This window comes from Paramacrobiotus metropolitanus, unplaced genomic scaffold (genome assembly GCF_019649055.1).
Source record: "Paramacrobiotus metropolitanus isolate TYO unplaced genomic scaffold, Prichtersi_v1.0 Parri_scaffold0000157, whole genome shotgun sequence".
Classification (NCBI taxonomy): domain Eukaryota; kingdom Metazoa; phylum Tardigrada; class Eutardigrada; order Parachela; family Macrobiotidae; genus Paramacrobiotus; species Paramacrobiotus metropolitanus.
In genome coordinates, this window is record NW_026570377.1 from 77122 (window position 1) to 90387 (window position 13266).

Genomic DNA, 13266 nt, shown 5'->3' on the forward strand with positions numbered 1-13266 from the left:
CGCGTCATATATGACGGTTTGGAATATATGAGTATACATTGTATTATACTCATATATTCCAAACCGCAAAGCCAATCAATCCACTTCGGATTTCACATCTACATATTGTACATATTTTACATCTACATTTTATATCTACATATTGTACTCTATCCTTTACATATTGTATTGCAATACATATTGTTATCATTATTTCATATCGATACTTCCTTGCTCGGACGTCGATAAAGTTTGCAGGTAATCTTAGCGAAAGTTTTTAATACTATTCTCTAAGCTAACAAAAACTGTTCCAATAATTTGAAGCACCAAATTTTCAGCGATCCCTTATTGAGGAGTATTTTGCATGATCATCGAGCGACTAATATGTACACCGCGGTCAGCGGGAATTGCAGTTAAACCAACTATTATTAGAGCGCCGTGCTGTCTGGACTCTGGGCATACTGTACAATTGTACACTACAAAATTCTGTACGGTAGAATACAATTCGATGTGCATGCGCATTTTATCGATCGAGAGGAACTTCATAAATCTGCCTGAAAAGGAAGCATCCAGGAAGAACAGACAATTTGAAGAAAGTCACAGTTGTACAGTATTTCTAGACAAGTTTGACATACTGATTCGCTTTCGGGTCAAATCTCCTGTAATAATCTCAAAATGTTTTCAACCTATGCGGTACTGTATTGATAATACTGCTCTATATCGAAGGAAAATTGCTACAATAACATTTCTATAGATATCTGTAGCACGCTAAACTTGCAATTACATTAAGTGTGCGTATATTTGTAAGTGATTGCACACGATTCGTCGTCTTACATTATACATACTTCGTACACTTTTGCATTGAATCGCTTTCACTGTTTCACAGTTTCAGCTGTTAAGGCCTTAAGGGTAAGTTTCAACATTTTATAATACCCATGCTCGATGATCAAACAGTCGTCAGATTGTCCGCCAGTAAAAATTGAGATTTTTGTAATACTGATCGTAATGGTGAAGATGCGGAAGCATTTATACTGAATACCTAACCAGCCATTTTATGTGTTTTTGGTGGGGCTGTTTTCGAAAACCTACCTGATACGTATTAATTTTTACAGATTACTATGGACGCCACAATCGAAATAAGCGATGTTGACGAAATTACAATCCCAAAGCGCAGTACACCTTTGTGGATTCACAAGAGTCGCCTTCTCGTCGCGTTCCAGCAATGGAATCGTGTTATTCATCTGGGTTTTGTCGCATTCGTGTTATTGACTCTGTCACTTTTGAGAAGCTACGTGTTATTTCCCTTTTTCAGAAATATTGTTATACCAAAAGGGAATGTCACTCTGGTAAGACTTATTTTCGGTTTTTTACCAGTTCCTGGCTTTGCTTCGGTCATTTAGTGCTAAAGTGCAGTGGTGCACTTCCCTATACATGTTATTGTCATGTAATCAGGACAGCACTACAAGACAATGACCACTGACCACATATCGCTAACGGTTTTTGTGCGACTTTGTTTTCAGCCGCAGTCGGGATCGGGAGGGGAGTGGTATCTCTTTGCGTTCTTTGTGCTGATGATTGGAATTTTCTACATAGTATGCATCACACTCTTTCCTGTTCTGGTTTTCATCAACTTGATCCAGTACGTCGTACGAATCGAGCTCTGGCAGCGAACCGCATCTTCGTGCCATAAACTTTCGCAATCAGATGTGGCCTATATGACCAGTTGCTACAAGCTGACGCTGAAATTCTCCCAATATTTCCGATCTACAATGCTGTGCGCATACGCACTGTATCCCGCGATGCATATGTTCGGCGAAGTGTATTTGAATGCAGTTCTGTACTACAGCGACGGCGAGGGGTTTATATCCCCGGTGTGCGAGAGACCGCCATACCTACATTATCTGATACCCATCATCTGGATCGAAGCTGCGCATATTTTTGTGACATTTTACGGTGGATGGGTGTCCGGTTCATGGCAGAGAGAAATTATGTATACCTGGTACCTCAAGTGGATTGCCACAAAAAACATGTCACCGGATATCCCAGAAAATGGCACGGGTTACAAGGCTTTTCAAATCATATTGAAGCGGCTGGACTCAGCACTGACCGAACACGGATAGAAAGCGGCCATCAGATTAACGAGAAGACGAAATTAATCGAATAATTCGCAACAACTCTCCAAATAAATCAAACGGCATGCTTCTACCGCGCTACATCTGCAGGACGAGCGACATGTCTGGGCTGGTTTAATATTAGTTCGGGTGTTACTGTATTATTAGCATAGTGCTGGCATAGCTGAATTTTTGTGTGCACTGTGGCTGTGAAATGCTAATAATGTGTTCGAGTTTTTACGAGTGCTTGAGGTACTGTAGTACTAGTATGTTATGTGTGTGATTCGTAATTCGTACCTACGACTTTCTTGCTTTTGAACACTATGTATGCGCAGTGATCAGTTCAGTCTAACTAATGTACAAGTAAAGCGGCACTGCCTTTCGACAGTCGGTTGTGTATACGAATTATCATCGACCGAAGCGTAGCGAAGGTCATCTATGCTCAGCGAATATGGAAAATATGGTGTCCGTCCGTCGGTCACCGCCACCAAATGCACATTGAGCAGTGGCCGTTTCTTACAAATGCACACATGCGCCGTAGCCGTATATACTCCCGGCCTATGTAACTGGTGGTATCCGTCCGTCGGTCACCGCATATGAAAGTGAATAGATACTGTGGCCGTTTATGCTCACGATACACAAACCTTGTGGTGTCTGTGCGTCGGTCACCGCCACCGGTGGCGGTACTGTCCATATGTGCATTTGGTACCAAATGCACATATGGACAGTACCGCCACCGGTATCGGTTACTGGATACACACCAGTCCGTGGCCGTTATACTGACGCCCCATGAACTTGGTGGTATCGTCCGTCGGTCACCGCCAAAAAAACGGAAAGGGCCGTTTATACACTCACGGCTTGTAATAGCCGTGGTGTCATTTCTTTGGTTCCACTCCCCTTTGGTTCCGGTGCGCTGTTTACTAACTGTAAGTATTGTCCTTATACAGATGTTTTCCCAAAAATACTTTAGAATATTTGAGCCGCTCGGTGGTAAAGCACTACCTCGTACGGAAAAAAGTCACACGAAGCTCCATGTGCTAAATCTATAATGTGTTGCGTGTGCGGTGAAATAAAAAAAGGCAAAACTACAGATACACCCGTTGCCCTTTCTGTGATAGATAAAATTTAAAAATTATTGTCTGACAATTCCTCTACGTAATACCGCCACAGCCATCTTCGGGCTCTGTAAAACGTCCGTCGTAATTTGTCCCAAATATGCTGCCGTCTAGGTTTTCTAAAATTTGAGACTGTGACCGGTAGAAATGACCATTCAAAAACTTACCAGACTCCCTATATGTTGCCCCCTCACCTGACCATCGTTGAAGAGGCAACCTTCGGCAAGAACGATGAAATGAGAGTTTTTCACCGAAATCATAATGTTTGAATTCCAATTGCCGTAATCCATTACTTTTACATATAAACACCTAAATTACCGCCAGCGTTAACAGTATGTCACCAAGACGAAACAAAATATTCATCGAAAATTAATTTTTATAAAAGGAAAATTACTTAGAATGAATGAATTAGAATCAATTCTGCTAAATTAGAAACACTTGAAAAGTTACTTTAGGGAACTTAATAACTTTCTGAGACTCGAAATGTGATTTCAGCATGAAGAACTTTACTTGCACAGCTAAAGAAACAATTTACGCAGTTGTAGGAGCAACGAAATTTTCGTATCAGCCTGGGAGGTTTTACCGGTTATGGATTTTTGCTGTATATTTTTGTTGTACCGGTTGCAAATTTTTGCTGTAACATCCATTTTACTAATTTTCGGCAGCTCTGCAGAAGATAGAGTACTGTACATGAGTTTTAAATATGCTAATAATTGTAAACATCGTATAATGCAATGGCACCGGAAACGACCTAAATATAAATATAAATTTATCTTATATTCCTTATGTTTGTTTATCTTATATTCCTGCTACGCTTCGGTCATGCAGTGCCCGCCAAAAGCGAGTGCACTTTCCTAGTTTATTTATTATTTTTAAGAGCACCCAGTGCATTGTACTATTCAAACAAGAAATAAAATTTGGGAAAGCTGTCAATTTCAGTGTAATAAAAAACAGGTAGAGTCTGGTAAACAGATAGGCTTATTGTGTCGTCAAGCCGTGTGACGAAAAATATATAGAACGAATTATTATAATTTAAACCACAACTAATCGCTGAAAATGAATAGTTCATTACTGTAATTAAAGTACACAAAGAAATCAACATGGAAACATGGGGAGATGGGATCTGTTTGCCGTGACCAGCAAACGAAATATGGGCAAAACATCAACCAAATCACTGGCCAATGGCTATGGGTCTGACCTTCGAGGTGCCATTGCGATCGATCAAACTTAATATCGGAACTGAGCGTGCATGCGAAAAGCAGTGTACGCTCTATTTTGCAGGCTGAGTAAGTACACAATATTCACTCCCTAAAGTGTTAATCAGGCTGACTTGTGAGGCATAGTCCATTATCGATCGAGCGGAACTGCAAGTTGGGAAGTATTCGTACGGCAGGTACCCTACATAAGTTTGAAGTTTCTGCAACGGGCATAATATTTGCTGCATATGTACTCCGCCAAAATTAGTGTTTGTAGACGAGAACTGGGATATGTTTAACAGCATAAGAATATGCCGATCAGTTTGTGCACTTCTATCGCTTCTGTATGTCCCTGTGCATTTTCGAAAGGGGTTAGCTAGTTATTAAGTTAGCGAAATGTTATGCGTGTACGTTGTATATAAAGTAGTCGATCTGAAATTTCGAGGTTCCACCTAAACAGCCCGGTAAAGGATGCCGTTTCTTGATCACGCTTTTGCACGATCTGTGAAGGCAAATCTTTTCGGAGCAGGTTGGCGCTGATTTTAATCCCGTTTTCCTCCAGTTCAGTTATACACTGTTTCCAGAATTCATTGTCGGATTTACAGATACAAGTTAGTGGCATCGCAGTCTACGAATTACAGTATACAATCGCCGCAATCATGGGCGCGTCCGAATATTCACCGGTCGGCGGTTCCGAAAATACTGCTTCAAATAGCATTTCCGAACGCTCTGCGGAAACCGATTCCGAGAATGCAGCTGCTGGGAGCACTTCCGAATCACGCACCTTGGAGGCCAAAAGCAGATTTTCCAGATTTATGCAAAAAGTCGCTCGAACTTGGTTCTGCCGTGTGCTTTATGCCTGGCGAGGTGGCATCTTCATCAATTTCTTCACAATATTCGCATGCTTTTGACACTTGGGAGATGTTATTACATGTGCATTGTGCTACCTGAAAACATATCCGGACAATATAATTTCCACGACCATTTAATGGTTAGTGCATACTGCGTATGGCTCATTACGACCTTTGGATATTCTGCGCTGAATATTGTACAATCATATATTTACTACAATTAAATGTACCACAATTAAAATTTTAAATGCTAAGAAAATTCTTTAAAGCAAAAGCTCAAGAAATAAAATTTTAAATATTTCTGTTTTGCAGCCGCAGTCCACAGCGGAAGTTAATTACGCAGCGGCTGTCACCGTCCTTTGGTTACTCTATGGCGTTTTGTTCCCCGCGATTAATATCGCATTATTGGCGTACATATTTCAACTCGATCTTTCCTATATTCTGTCGTGGTGGAAAGCTATTGAGCATGCGGACATAACGTGTACAACCAACTTTATTTTGGCAAGATTGCTGGAAGTCCGCAAACTGCGAGTGGGCCTTATAGCTGAAATTGTTGTACCGTCTGTCCACTTCGCCGTCGTCGCGGTGTACACAACTTGGCACTACTATTCTGGATTGACAGTGTGTCCGTACGAAAGTCCAGTCGTACGGATTTTCATGGCCGCGATTGTAATGGAAGCCCCGCATATTATTTTGGCCTCGTTGGCTGCGTGTACTGCACAGTATTGGGAGGCAACGATATTAAAACGATGGTATGGCAAATGGGTAGCCGCTAAGAATGTGAAAGCGGACATCGATTTCCCTGTCAAAAATTGGATCTTTTACGAGGATTATGTCCAAATGCTGGAGCTATTTAATTCAGCAATAAAAGAACAGCAATCCGCCTTATGCCCAGATAACCCGAACGAAATTCCTGTCCTACGCCCATTTTGAACCATCCGTGTCTTCACCACGAAACCTGTGGAAAATTGGACACTAGCGGACGTCAGGCAGACCATGCATCTGTAATACTGGACTCTCGAGCGTGGGTGTATACGGTACCCTTTGCTCGGTGGCGGCTACAGATCAAGAGTTGCCTGCCGCCTGGGTTAGACGGTTTCAACTTCTATAGGCTACTCATTTCCGGTCTTGTTAACAGGCGTCGTTTGTTAAACTGTTCCCGATTATTTCAAAAGTCAGTACTGCTTTAACTTCCCATTTCTTGGTTTGTTTCTTCTTTTTGCATCGTACTATTGTTGTTTATTGTGATTAGTCTGAAACTTGGGGGATGTGGGTTCCGTTGTAATTTCTTAGCGTGAACTGTGGTCGAGTGGCGATGGTTGTAGGACTTGTATCTGCATTTTCTGTTTAAAATGCAGAGTTTCGTGATTGCGAATGGACGGGTGTGAATAAATCCGAGACGGACGAGTTCCTTCACCTTCTTGACTCCCATTTGCAGTTACCGTTTGTTTGCTCTTTGCGGGACTGAGTTTACCAGTTATCAGAAAATGCAGCAGTGTTTACGCTTTAATCACAAATGAGTTCGACTGAGCGCAATCTGGACGAAAATCTCGTATAATTGCAACGCTTTTGCGTTGTTATTTAATTCCAGTGGGAGTGTGGATCCTTTTCTGTGATTTCCTGGCTAAATTAGTGGCCGCGAATGCAGACGGTTTTATCGTTTATTAAAGATTTTATGTGGTTTTAACCAATGGATCGAGCGGAAAGTATTTCTTCCACGGTAAGTGTTGCTGAAGTCTGCAGTTTTTCGCATGCAAAGTATGTAGCCTGCTCCCAGTTACGGTAAATGGTAAAAGTACAGCTGATTAAAGCTTTACGATTCCCGGCGCATCAGGCCACATACTTTGTTCGCTCGAACATCTACCATAGACCGATACGGGATTGCATGCAGTGCAGCATAGTTTCAGCCGTTTGTTTACATTGTATTTTTGGCTTCTTATATTAAAACTGGTAGGACGGGTTTTGCTGTCAATCAGGTGTTTTTGTGTTATGTCTTTTGCAATAACCGAAACGTTGCGACAACACAAGGGAATAGCGCGTGAGCGACTGGAGTAATGTCTGCGATTAGAACGTTTTACTCGCAAACCTGTCTGCGGGCTTGCAACAAAAAGCAGCAGCACCAACAGTTTGTTCAGCTTTTTGCATTTGCGAAACTTCGCAGAATAGGACCTTGACGGGATGTTACAATCAGGCGATTCAGGCAGTTAGCTGTTTATGCGTGCAACAATGAAGAATGCTATGTAAAAATGGTTGAGATTGAAGTGGAAACTGTAAGTCTTGCAGACTCATGAGTATCAATGTTAACTTTTGTGCCTGATGGATAAAGTGATAGTGCGCTGTTCGTTATGTTGTAGTATCTTGCTATGGTTGTTGGCAAATTATTAACTATTAATTAGCCTTTTTATCTTGCGAAAGCGGGTTATCCGCAAGTTTCACTGCATGCAGAATCATGAATAAAATGGTATAATGTCATAAAAATTTGGATCTCATGACAGGGTTCGGTTTCGGATCGTGATGGTGACGGTGCGGAAGTATTTGGACAAGATGCTGGCGGGAATGTTCGCGCAAATCCGCTTACGGTATGCCCAACCTGTAAATGTTTCAGACAGGAATTAAATTATTGCCTTCTAATTTTTTAATCTGACGACCGTATATTTTACACAAGACGTAACCGACGTAGTTTAAAATTGTTTTTTAAAAACCAGATTCAGTGGTTGGTGGAGCATTTCGAGCTGGCGGAAGGAGTCAGTTTGCCGCGATCGACCATTTTTACGCACTATATGCGACACTGCCAGGAGAAGTCCATTGAAGCCATGAATCCGGCCACTTTCGGCAAAACCATTCGATCTGTATTCAGCGGACTGAAGTCGAGAAGATTAGGGACGAGGTAAAGTTGGCAATTTTGATGGTCTTAGTTGCTTATATGACATGATTCGAATGTCAACCTGGACGGTTGTCCGCGACCAGTCTTTTTTTATATGTGAAGCGACGTAATTGATAAAACTGATAGATCTTAATAAATCCAAAGGTTCTGGAAGGTGTTTGCCAACATTGGCGGTGATTAAATGAGTAGATTAAGCGTCCCGTGAATATTTATTAAAAACCAGACCCTGTCTGGCGTCTAGGTGGCAGTATTTGGTTAACAGTTTTTCATTTGTGCTGTAAATATTTATAGGGGACATTCGCGGTATCATTATTATGGACTGCGGATTAAGACTCAGTCTCCGTTAGCGGAAACCAGCAAACCCGATGATCCTACATCCGTCCATTCCAAACCCGGTGTTGTGAAGCCTTCGAAGTGAGGATGGGTGTTTTGTCGTTTGAGCGAATTTTGTAGAAATTGGTTGTGTAGATTAAGAAGCATGGTCACTCCCGCCATGTCCGGCTCCGTTCCCCGCTCACATAGTCCGTCGTTTGAGCGGCAAGTGTCGGCCAATTCGGCATCGACTGCCGCTGCTGCGGGATCATCCTCCCTGCAGTTGAACGGGGATGAATTTGAGCATTTGGGAGTGCCGCAGCGCACGGTACCGACGTTGCTGTTGAACGATACTGAGTGGGAACGGGTGGATGCGCTGGTGACAAAGGCCTCTATTTATCCTATCACCTCTAATGATCTCAGGATGTTTCGTGATTTATATCGCAATCATTGTGAAGTAAGTTCTTATGAGGTTAAGCGATATCACGTAATTTTTATCTCCTAATGTATCGTAGTTTTGCCTTTCCGTTTTTATAACTCATGAATTTAAAGACGAGAAACAGTATTACATATGCATATGAAGTATGTATTGAAAAGAATATATTAATGTCTGCGTTTCTTGAAAAATTAGCTTCGGTAAGCAGTGTCTGGAGCAGCCAAGGAAATAATTTTTTTATCTGAATAAACCTGCATCTTCGCAAATAGCTGTGATTATTAAGCACAATTGTCGCTGGTGGCTTTTGGTATTTGAATCCTTTGGGTGCCCAGGAGGTCATTTCAAATCTTATTTGCAGGCCATAATGGATGCCGTTCGGAGTTTGAAATTTATCGCCGTGGAAGCATTGTGGGCGTCCTTTTGGAGATCACGTTACGAGTAAGAAAGGGCAAATGTTAAACAAAAATGAAAGGCACCGACCTCTTCTTCACGTTTGGCTGTTACCATAAACGATTCCATCCGTGTTTACTATTTAGCGAGGAAGCGGAAAAACTGCTGCCTTTCGATAAATTCTACCTCGTTATTGGCTGCAATGCTGTGCAGGATCTCATTATTGCCATGGATGTTGAATTTTTTAACACATTGGCAAAAGTTCTAATCCAGGATGTGCTGAGACCGATCCCTAGTAAGTAACGCTGGATCTTTTTATATGAAGTTGGAAATATGGATGCGAATATCTTTTATAACTTTCTTGTTATTGTTGGCTTCTTATGACATGTGCTTGTATAACGTTGCAGGTAGTTTGACGCAAGTGATTCGTAATTTTGCCAAAAGTATGGAGGGATGGGTGAGAGAAAGCATGTCCAAGATGCCACGACGATTGGTGCATCTTAAGGTACCGAACAGCAAAGAGAAGCTTTTGAATATGTTTAATACAACTTAGCTATACAGATAGATGTGTTACCAAAAAGCAGAAGATAGGCTAATTTTCGCAATTAACTTATTGTCATTTTTCGTAATGTATTTCAAGCGGTGCCGTTAATAACGGTTAATTTATGTGCTTTATTGTATCGGTGATTGTATGGTATTTCCGTTGAACTTAGCATTAATTATTTCCTCACTGCGAATTGTTTCCCAGTTGCTTGCTGCAAGTGCATTAGCTCAGACACTCCGTCGTTACACTTCCTTAAATCACCTTGCTCAAGCGGCTCGCACCGTCCTGACGAATCCCGCACAAACCGGCACAATGCTGGCGGATATATCCCGGCTGGACATGAACAGTATTTACGTAGGTATTCATTTTTGCTAGTTCTGTATCGTCTGTGAATCCCTGAATAGTGCTCTGGTGATATCGGAACAAGCCGTGAACCTGTATATCGTTACACGGTGTGTCGGTTTTTAGGAGCAGGGAAGTTTAATGTGTCCTTGTGATTTTCCCGCGGTGAAACGGTATTCTGACGAATTCAAAGCGCTCTTGTCAGAATACGACGCATGTGAACGATGGCCCACATGGATTGAAAAGATTCTGGATACAGTGTTGGGGAATTGTACCAAAACTACCGTGACCGATGTCTCGCAAGAATTTTGCCAGAAATGGTCGTATTTTAGGTATGTATGTGCATCTTTTCAGCATCATTATTTCGTAGGTAAGGCTTTCTGTGATTTAATACATGTTTGTATTTTTACAGTTCCCTTGTAATTCGCGATCTGACCTTGCGAAGTGCAGCCAGTTTTGGTTCCTTTCATCTGATACGGTTGCTGTTCGATGAATACGTCGTGTATGCTGTTGAACAACGAACAGCGCGTTTCTACAACATCTCGTCGCTGCAGTTATTCTTTAATGTAAGGTCACCGAGCGCTTTGGGTTTTGAATTGGCAATAAACTGGTATTTGATTGCATACTTTACGATGAAACTACCGTATATCACTTAAAATAGAAGGCAAAAATTTTCAGTCAAAGTGGCAGTCGTTTGAAAATATATTCTGGAAAATGTCATGACCGGAGCTACGGAGACGTTGATGTTTCACAGCCTTTTTGAAATGAGGATAAGCTGAAAATTAACGGTGCACGATGCAACAGTAGAAAAAGCAACACGAAAATTTGCAGTTAATAGTGCGACTAATTTTTATAACCAAATGATGGAGAATTTAATGTATTGTACTGGTAAAAATTCACAGTCTCGCTTTAAAGTATTCTTGTTGTTATTTAGCATCTTGCCCGGTTGCATCCGTTCTCCGATGCGGAAGTCATGCTGCCCGGTCGCGTTAGTGTCCATCCGGCCTTCGCCCGTCTCGCGGACTCCTCATCGGCCACCGGCCAACCGTCCTCTTCCCGGTCGCCCCGAAGGTACGCTGACGATAGTGGCAGCTCGGTGGGAATGCCATTAAAACGGTTCCATTCCACTTGAGAAACCTATCATCCATACTTTGCACAGTCTCTATACGCAACATTGGCTAACCGCACACAAACACACCGTACAATTGTTAGTTTAGATATGTATCTGTTATGTTGTTTTATCTCCAGTTTGATCTTTTTAACTGGCTGGCTTTCATTGTGCTTTCGTGCTGACTCGATATAGCTCAGGTAACGGTGTGGCTTTTATTGCTTTTGCAGTTCTTTGGGGTAAACTGTAGGTTTTTATGGAGATATTAATTGTTTTTATCTTGGTTTTAATTAGATTTCTAAATCTGGTTCTACTTATGCCCGGCGAAATTTTATTGATTTTATTAATGTGAAGGTGGATTTCCATCTATGCTGGAACCATGGTGCGAAAAAGGGAATGACATAAAATGAAAGCATAACTAAAATGCACGGCATATGGAAAAGATATGCATAACACAATGCAAGTGCATTTAGTGCTCAGACAATAAGTTAGTCGCATTTGACTTTTGAATATTATTTATAAGTGCTGTTATTTAGTGATTCTGTTAATGATGTACTAAGATTGATGCAGTTTGTTTCGCTTTGACAACAGAAGCAGCAAGCATAACGCTGCTGCTTCAAATCTTGTGGAAAGTAAAATCGAAAAAGTGACACGGAAAATATTCAACTGTGATTTACAATTACAAAAAAAATTGTTTGGAATAACATTATTGACATTAAGAAGGATGCAATTTTTCGTAATACGGATTTGTATGAACCTTACTTTTACTTCGTTCGTGAATCAATTAAAACCTTACCTCTCTGGATTTACGCGTATACAGATTACAGAGTAATGAGAATTTGTGAGCCAAATTTGGAAGCATGTATGTTTTAATCTGTTTAATTTTTTTGTGCCATTTCACATTAAGTTTGCGTGCTTTAAAGCGTACATATTTAGCGCAACTTTTATTTGACATTCGAGTATGATTGGAGATTGTAATATAACTAAATGAGAAGTGTTGATATGATAAGGGAATTTTAATAATTGTGATGGTTTACATTTTCAATTGCTGAATTTACTGATGAACCTGGTCCAGACCGTTTTTATTTCACACGATCGAGAAGCCGTCGAAATTGGGATCTGCACAGAATATGGGCATGTGCAAATCACCTGCCTTGTCAACATTAATAGCTGATCATTTCCGTGACGAGTATATGTAAAAGTTAAAACACCTTGAAAGATAAGCTCTACTCTGCAGAGTAAAAGACGATCACCTGAGAAGGAAATTCGTTTCATAATTAGATCATAGGTCCAGTCCGTTGTTTTATTGGATAATGATACAACTATTATAAATTATTAAAGGTCGATGCATTCCGGTGCGTGTTACGATCACTCACTTATATCAGTACTATAAGCTGTCACCGGCAACAGGAAAGCCGCAAAGGGTCAGTATAGGTTTTGAAAGACAGAAACTTCGTAACACTAAATGGTCGATACTGGGGCAACAAATTTGCTGGATATTGCACTCCATGAATACACAGTGATGTAAGTAAGTTTTCGGGACGATAGTTAAGGTTCAACGAATTGAAACGTTACTGCTTTGCGCTAATTTTAAAAATTGGCCTTTGATTCCTTGGGCAGCGTTTTTATGCGTAATTACAGTAGAAACTCATTGTACAGGAAATTAAACTGTAAGATGTACGAATAATCAGCACAGTGTACGTAACACAGGGAGCGAATAGGACAAGCGGACATTCTCATCGTCCTCTTTCCATGTAAGAGCGCACTGTGCACAAAAACGCCGGTTACAATCAAGTTAATACTAAGAAAAAAATCGCTGCACTGATTAGCAGTATAATCAGCATATTCACATGCGTTCATAATAAACAACCTAATAAGATAGTTGTCTCAATGATAATCGATGACACATCAGAAAAAAAGCCGCTAACAGCAAAAAAACGCCCAGTAACCGGTATTGTTCGCCGTGGACTTTTCCTCCATCGTGCAGGCTGTTGACCT

At 41.1% G+C, this 13266-nt stretch overlaps 2 protein-coding genes across 4 annotated transcripts; both read left to right on the forward strand.

Moving 5' to 3' along the window:
- The first annotated feature begins 617 nt into the window (after positions 1-617).
- LOC129599898 (uncharacterized) lies at positions 618-2431 on the forward strand. 2 transcript variants are annotated; one of them, XM_055498252.1, is made up of 3 exons: positions 618-888; positions 1092-1325; positions 1500-2431. In XM_055498252.1, exons 2-3 carry the CDS (start codon positions 1098-1100, stop codon positions 2097-2099), a joined length of 828 nt encoding a protein of 275 aa, XP_055354227.1. In that variant the 5' UTR covers positions 618-888; positions 1092-1097; the 3' UTR covers positions 2100-2431. The 2 variants fall into 2 exon arrangements, with proteins under 2 accessions (XP_055354227.1, XP_055354225.1); XM_055498250.1 differs by lacking the exon at positions 618-888 and having other exon boundaries at positions 939-1325.
- Positions 2432-4644: 2213 nt separating this feature from the next.
- On the forward strand, positions 4645-11639 carry LOC129599896 (DNA-binding protein RFX2-like). Of its 2 annotated transcripts, XM_055498247.1 has the most exons (13): positions 4645-5392; positions 5565-6972; positions 7748-7831; positions 7958-8139; positions 8428-8550; positions 8605-8905; positions 9243-9322; positions 9421-9569; positions 9682-9779; positions 10023-10172; positions 10287-10492; positions 10573-10726; positions 11095-11639. In XM_055498247.1, exons 2-13 carry the CDS (start codon positions 6943-6945, stop codon positions 11290-11292), a joined length of 1755 nt encoding a protein of 584 aa, XP_055354222.1. In that variant the 5' UTR covers positions 4645-5392; positions 5565-6942; the 3' UTR covers positions 11293-11639. The 2 variants fall into 2 exon arrangements, with proteins under 2 accessions (XP_055354222.1, XP_055354223.1); XM_055498248.1 differs by lacking the exons at positions 4645-5392; positions 5565-6972 and adding an exon at positions 7208-7522.
- The last annotated feature ends 1627 nt before the right edge of the window (positions 11640-13266 follow it).

What these genes read in the sequence shown, in the direction of transcription:
- LOC129599898 (XM_055498252.1), top strand. Translation starts at nt 1,098, where the DNA reads ATGGACGCCACAATCGAAATAAGCGATGTTGACGAAATTACAATCCCA. An exon ending in CAAAAGGGAATGTCACTCTG is followed by an intron (nt 1,326 to 1,499) that starts GTAAGACTTATT and finishes CTTTGTTTTCAG; the next exon opens with CCGCAGTCGGGATCGGGAGG.
- LOC129599896 (XM_055498247.1), top strand. Translation starts at nt 6,943, where the DNA reads ATGGATCGAGCGGAAAGTATTTCTTCCACG. An exon ending in CAGAAATGGTCGTATTTTAG is followed by an intron (nt 10,493 to 10,572) that starts GTATGTATGTGC and finishes GTATTTTTACAG; the next exon opens with TTCCCTTGTAATTCGCGATC. An exon ending in CGCTGCAGTTATTCTTTAAT is followed by an intron (nt 10,727 to 11,094) that starts GTAAGGTCACCG and finishes GTTGTTATTTAG; the next exon opens with CATCTTGCCCGGTTGCATCC.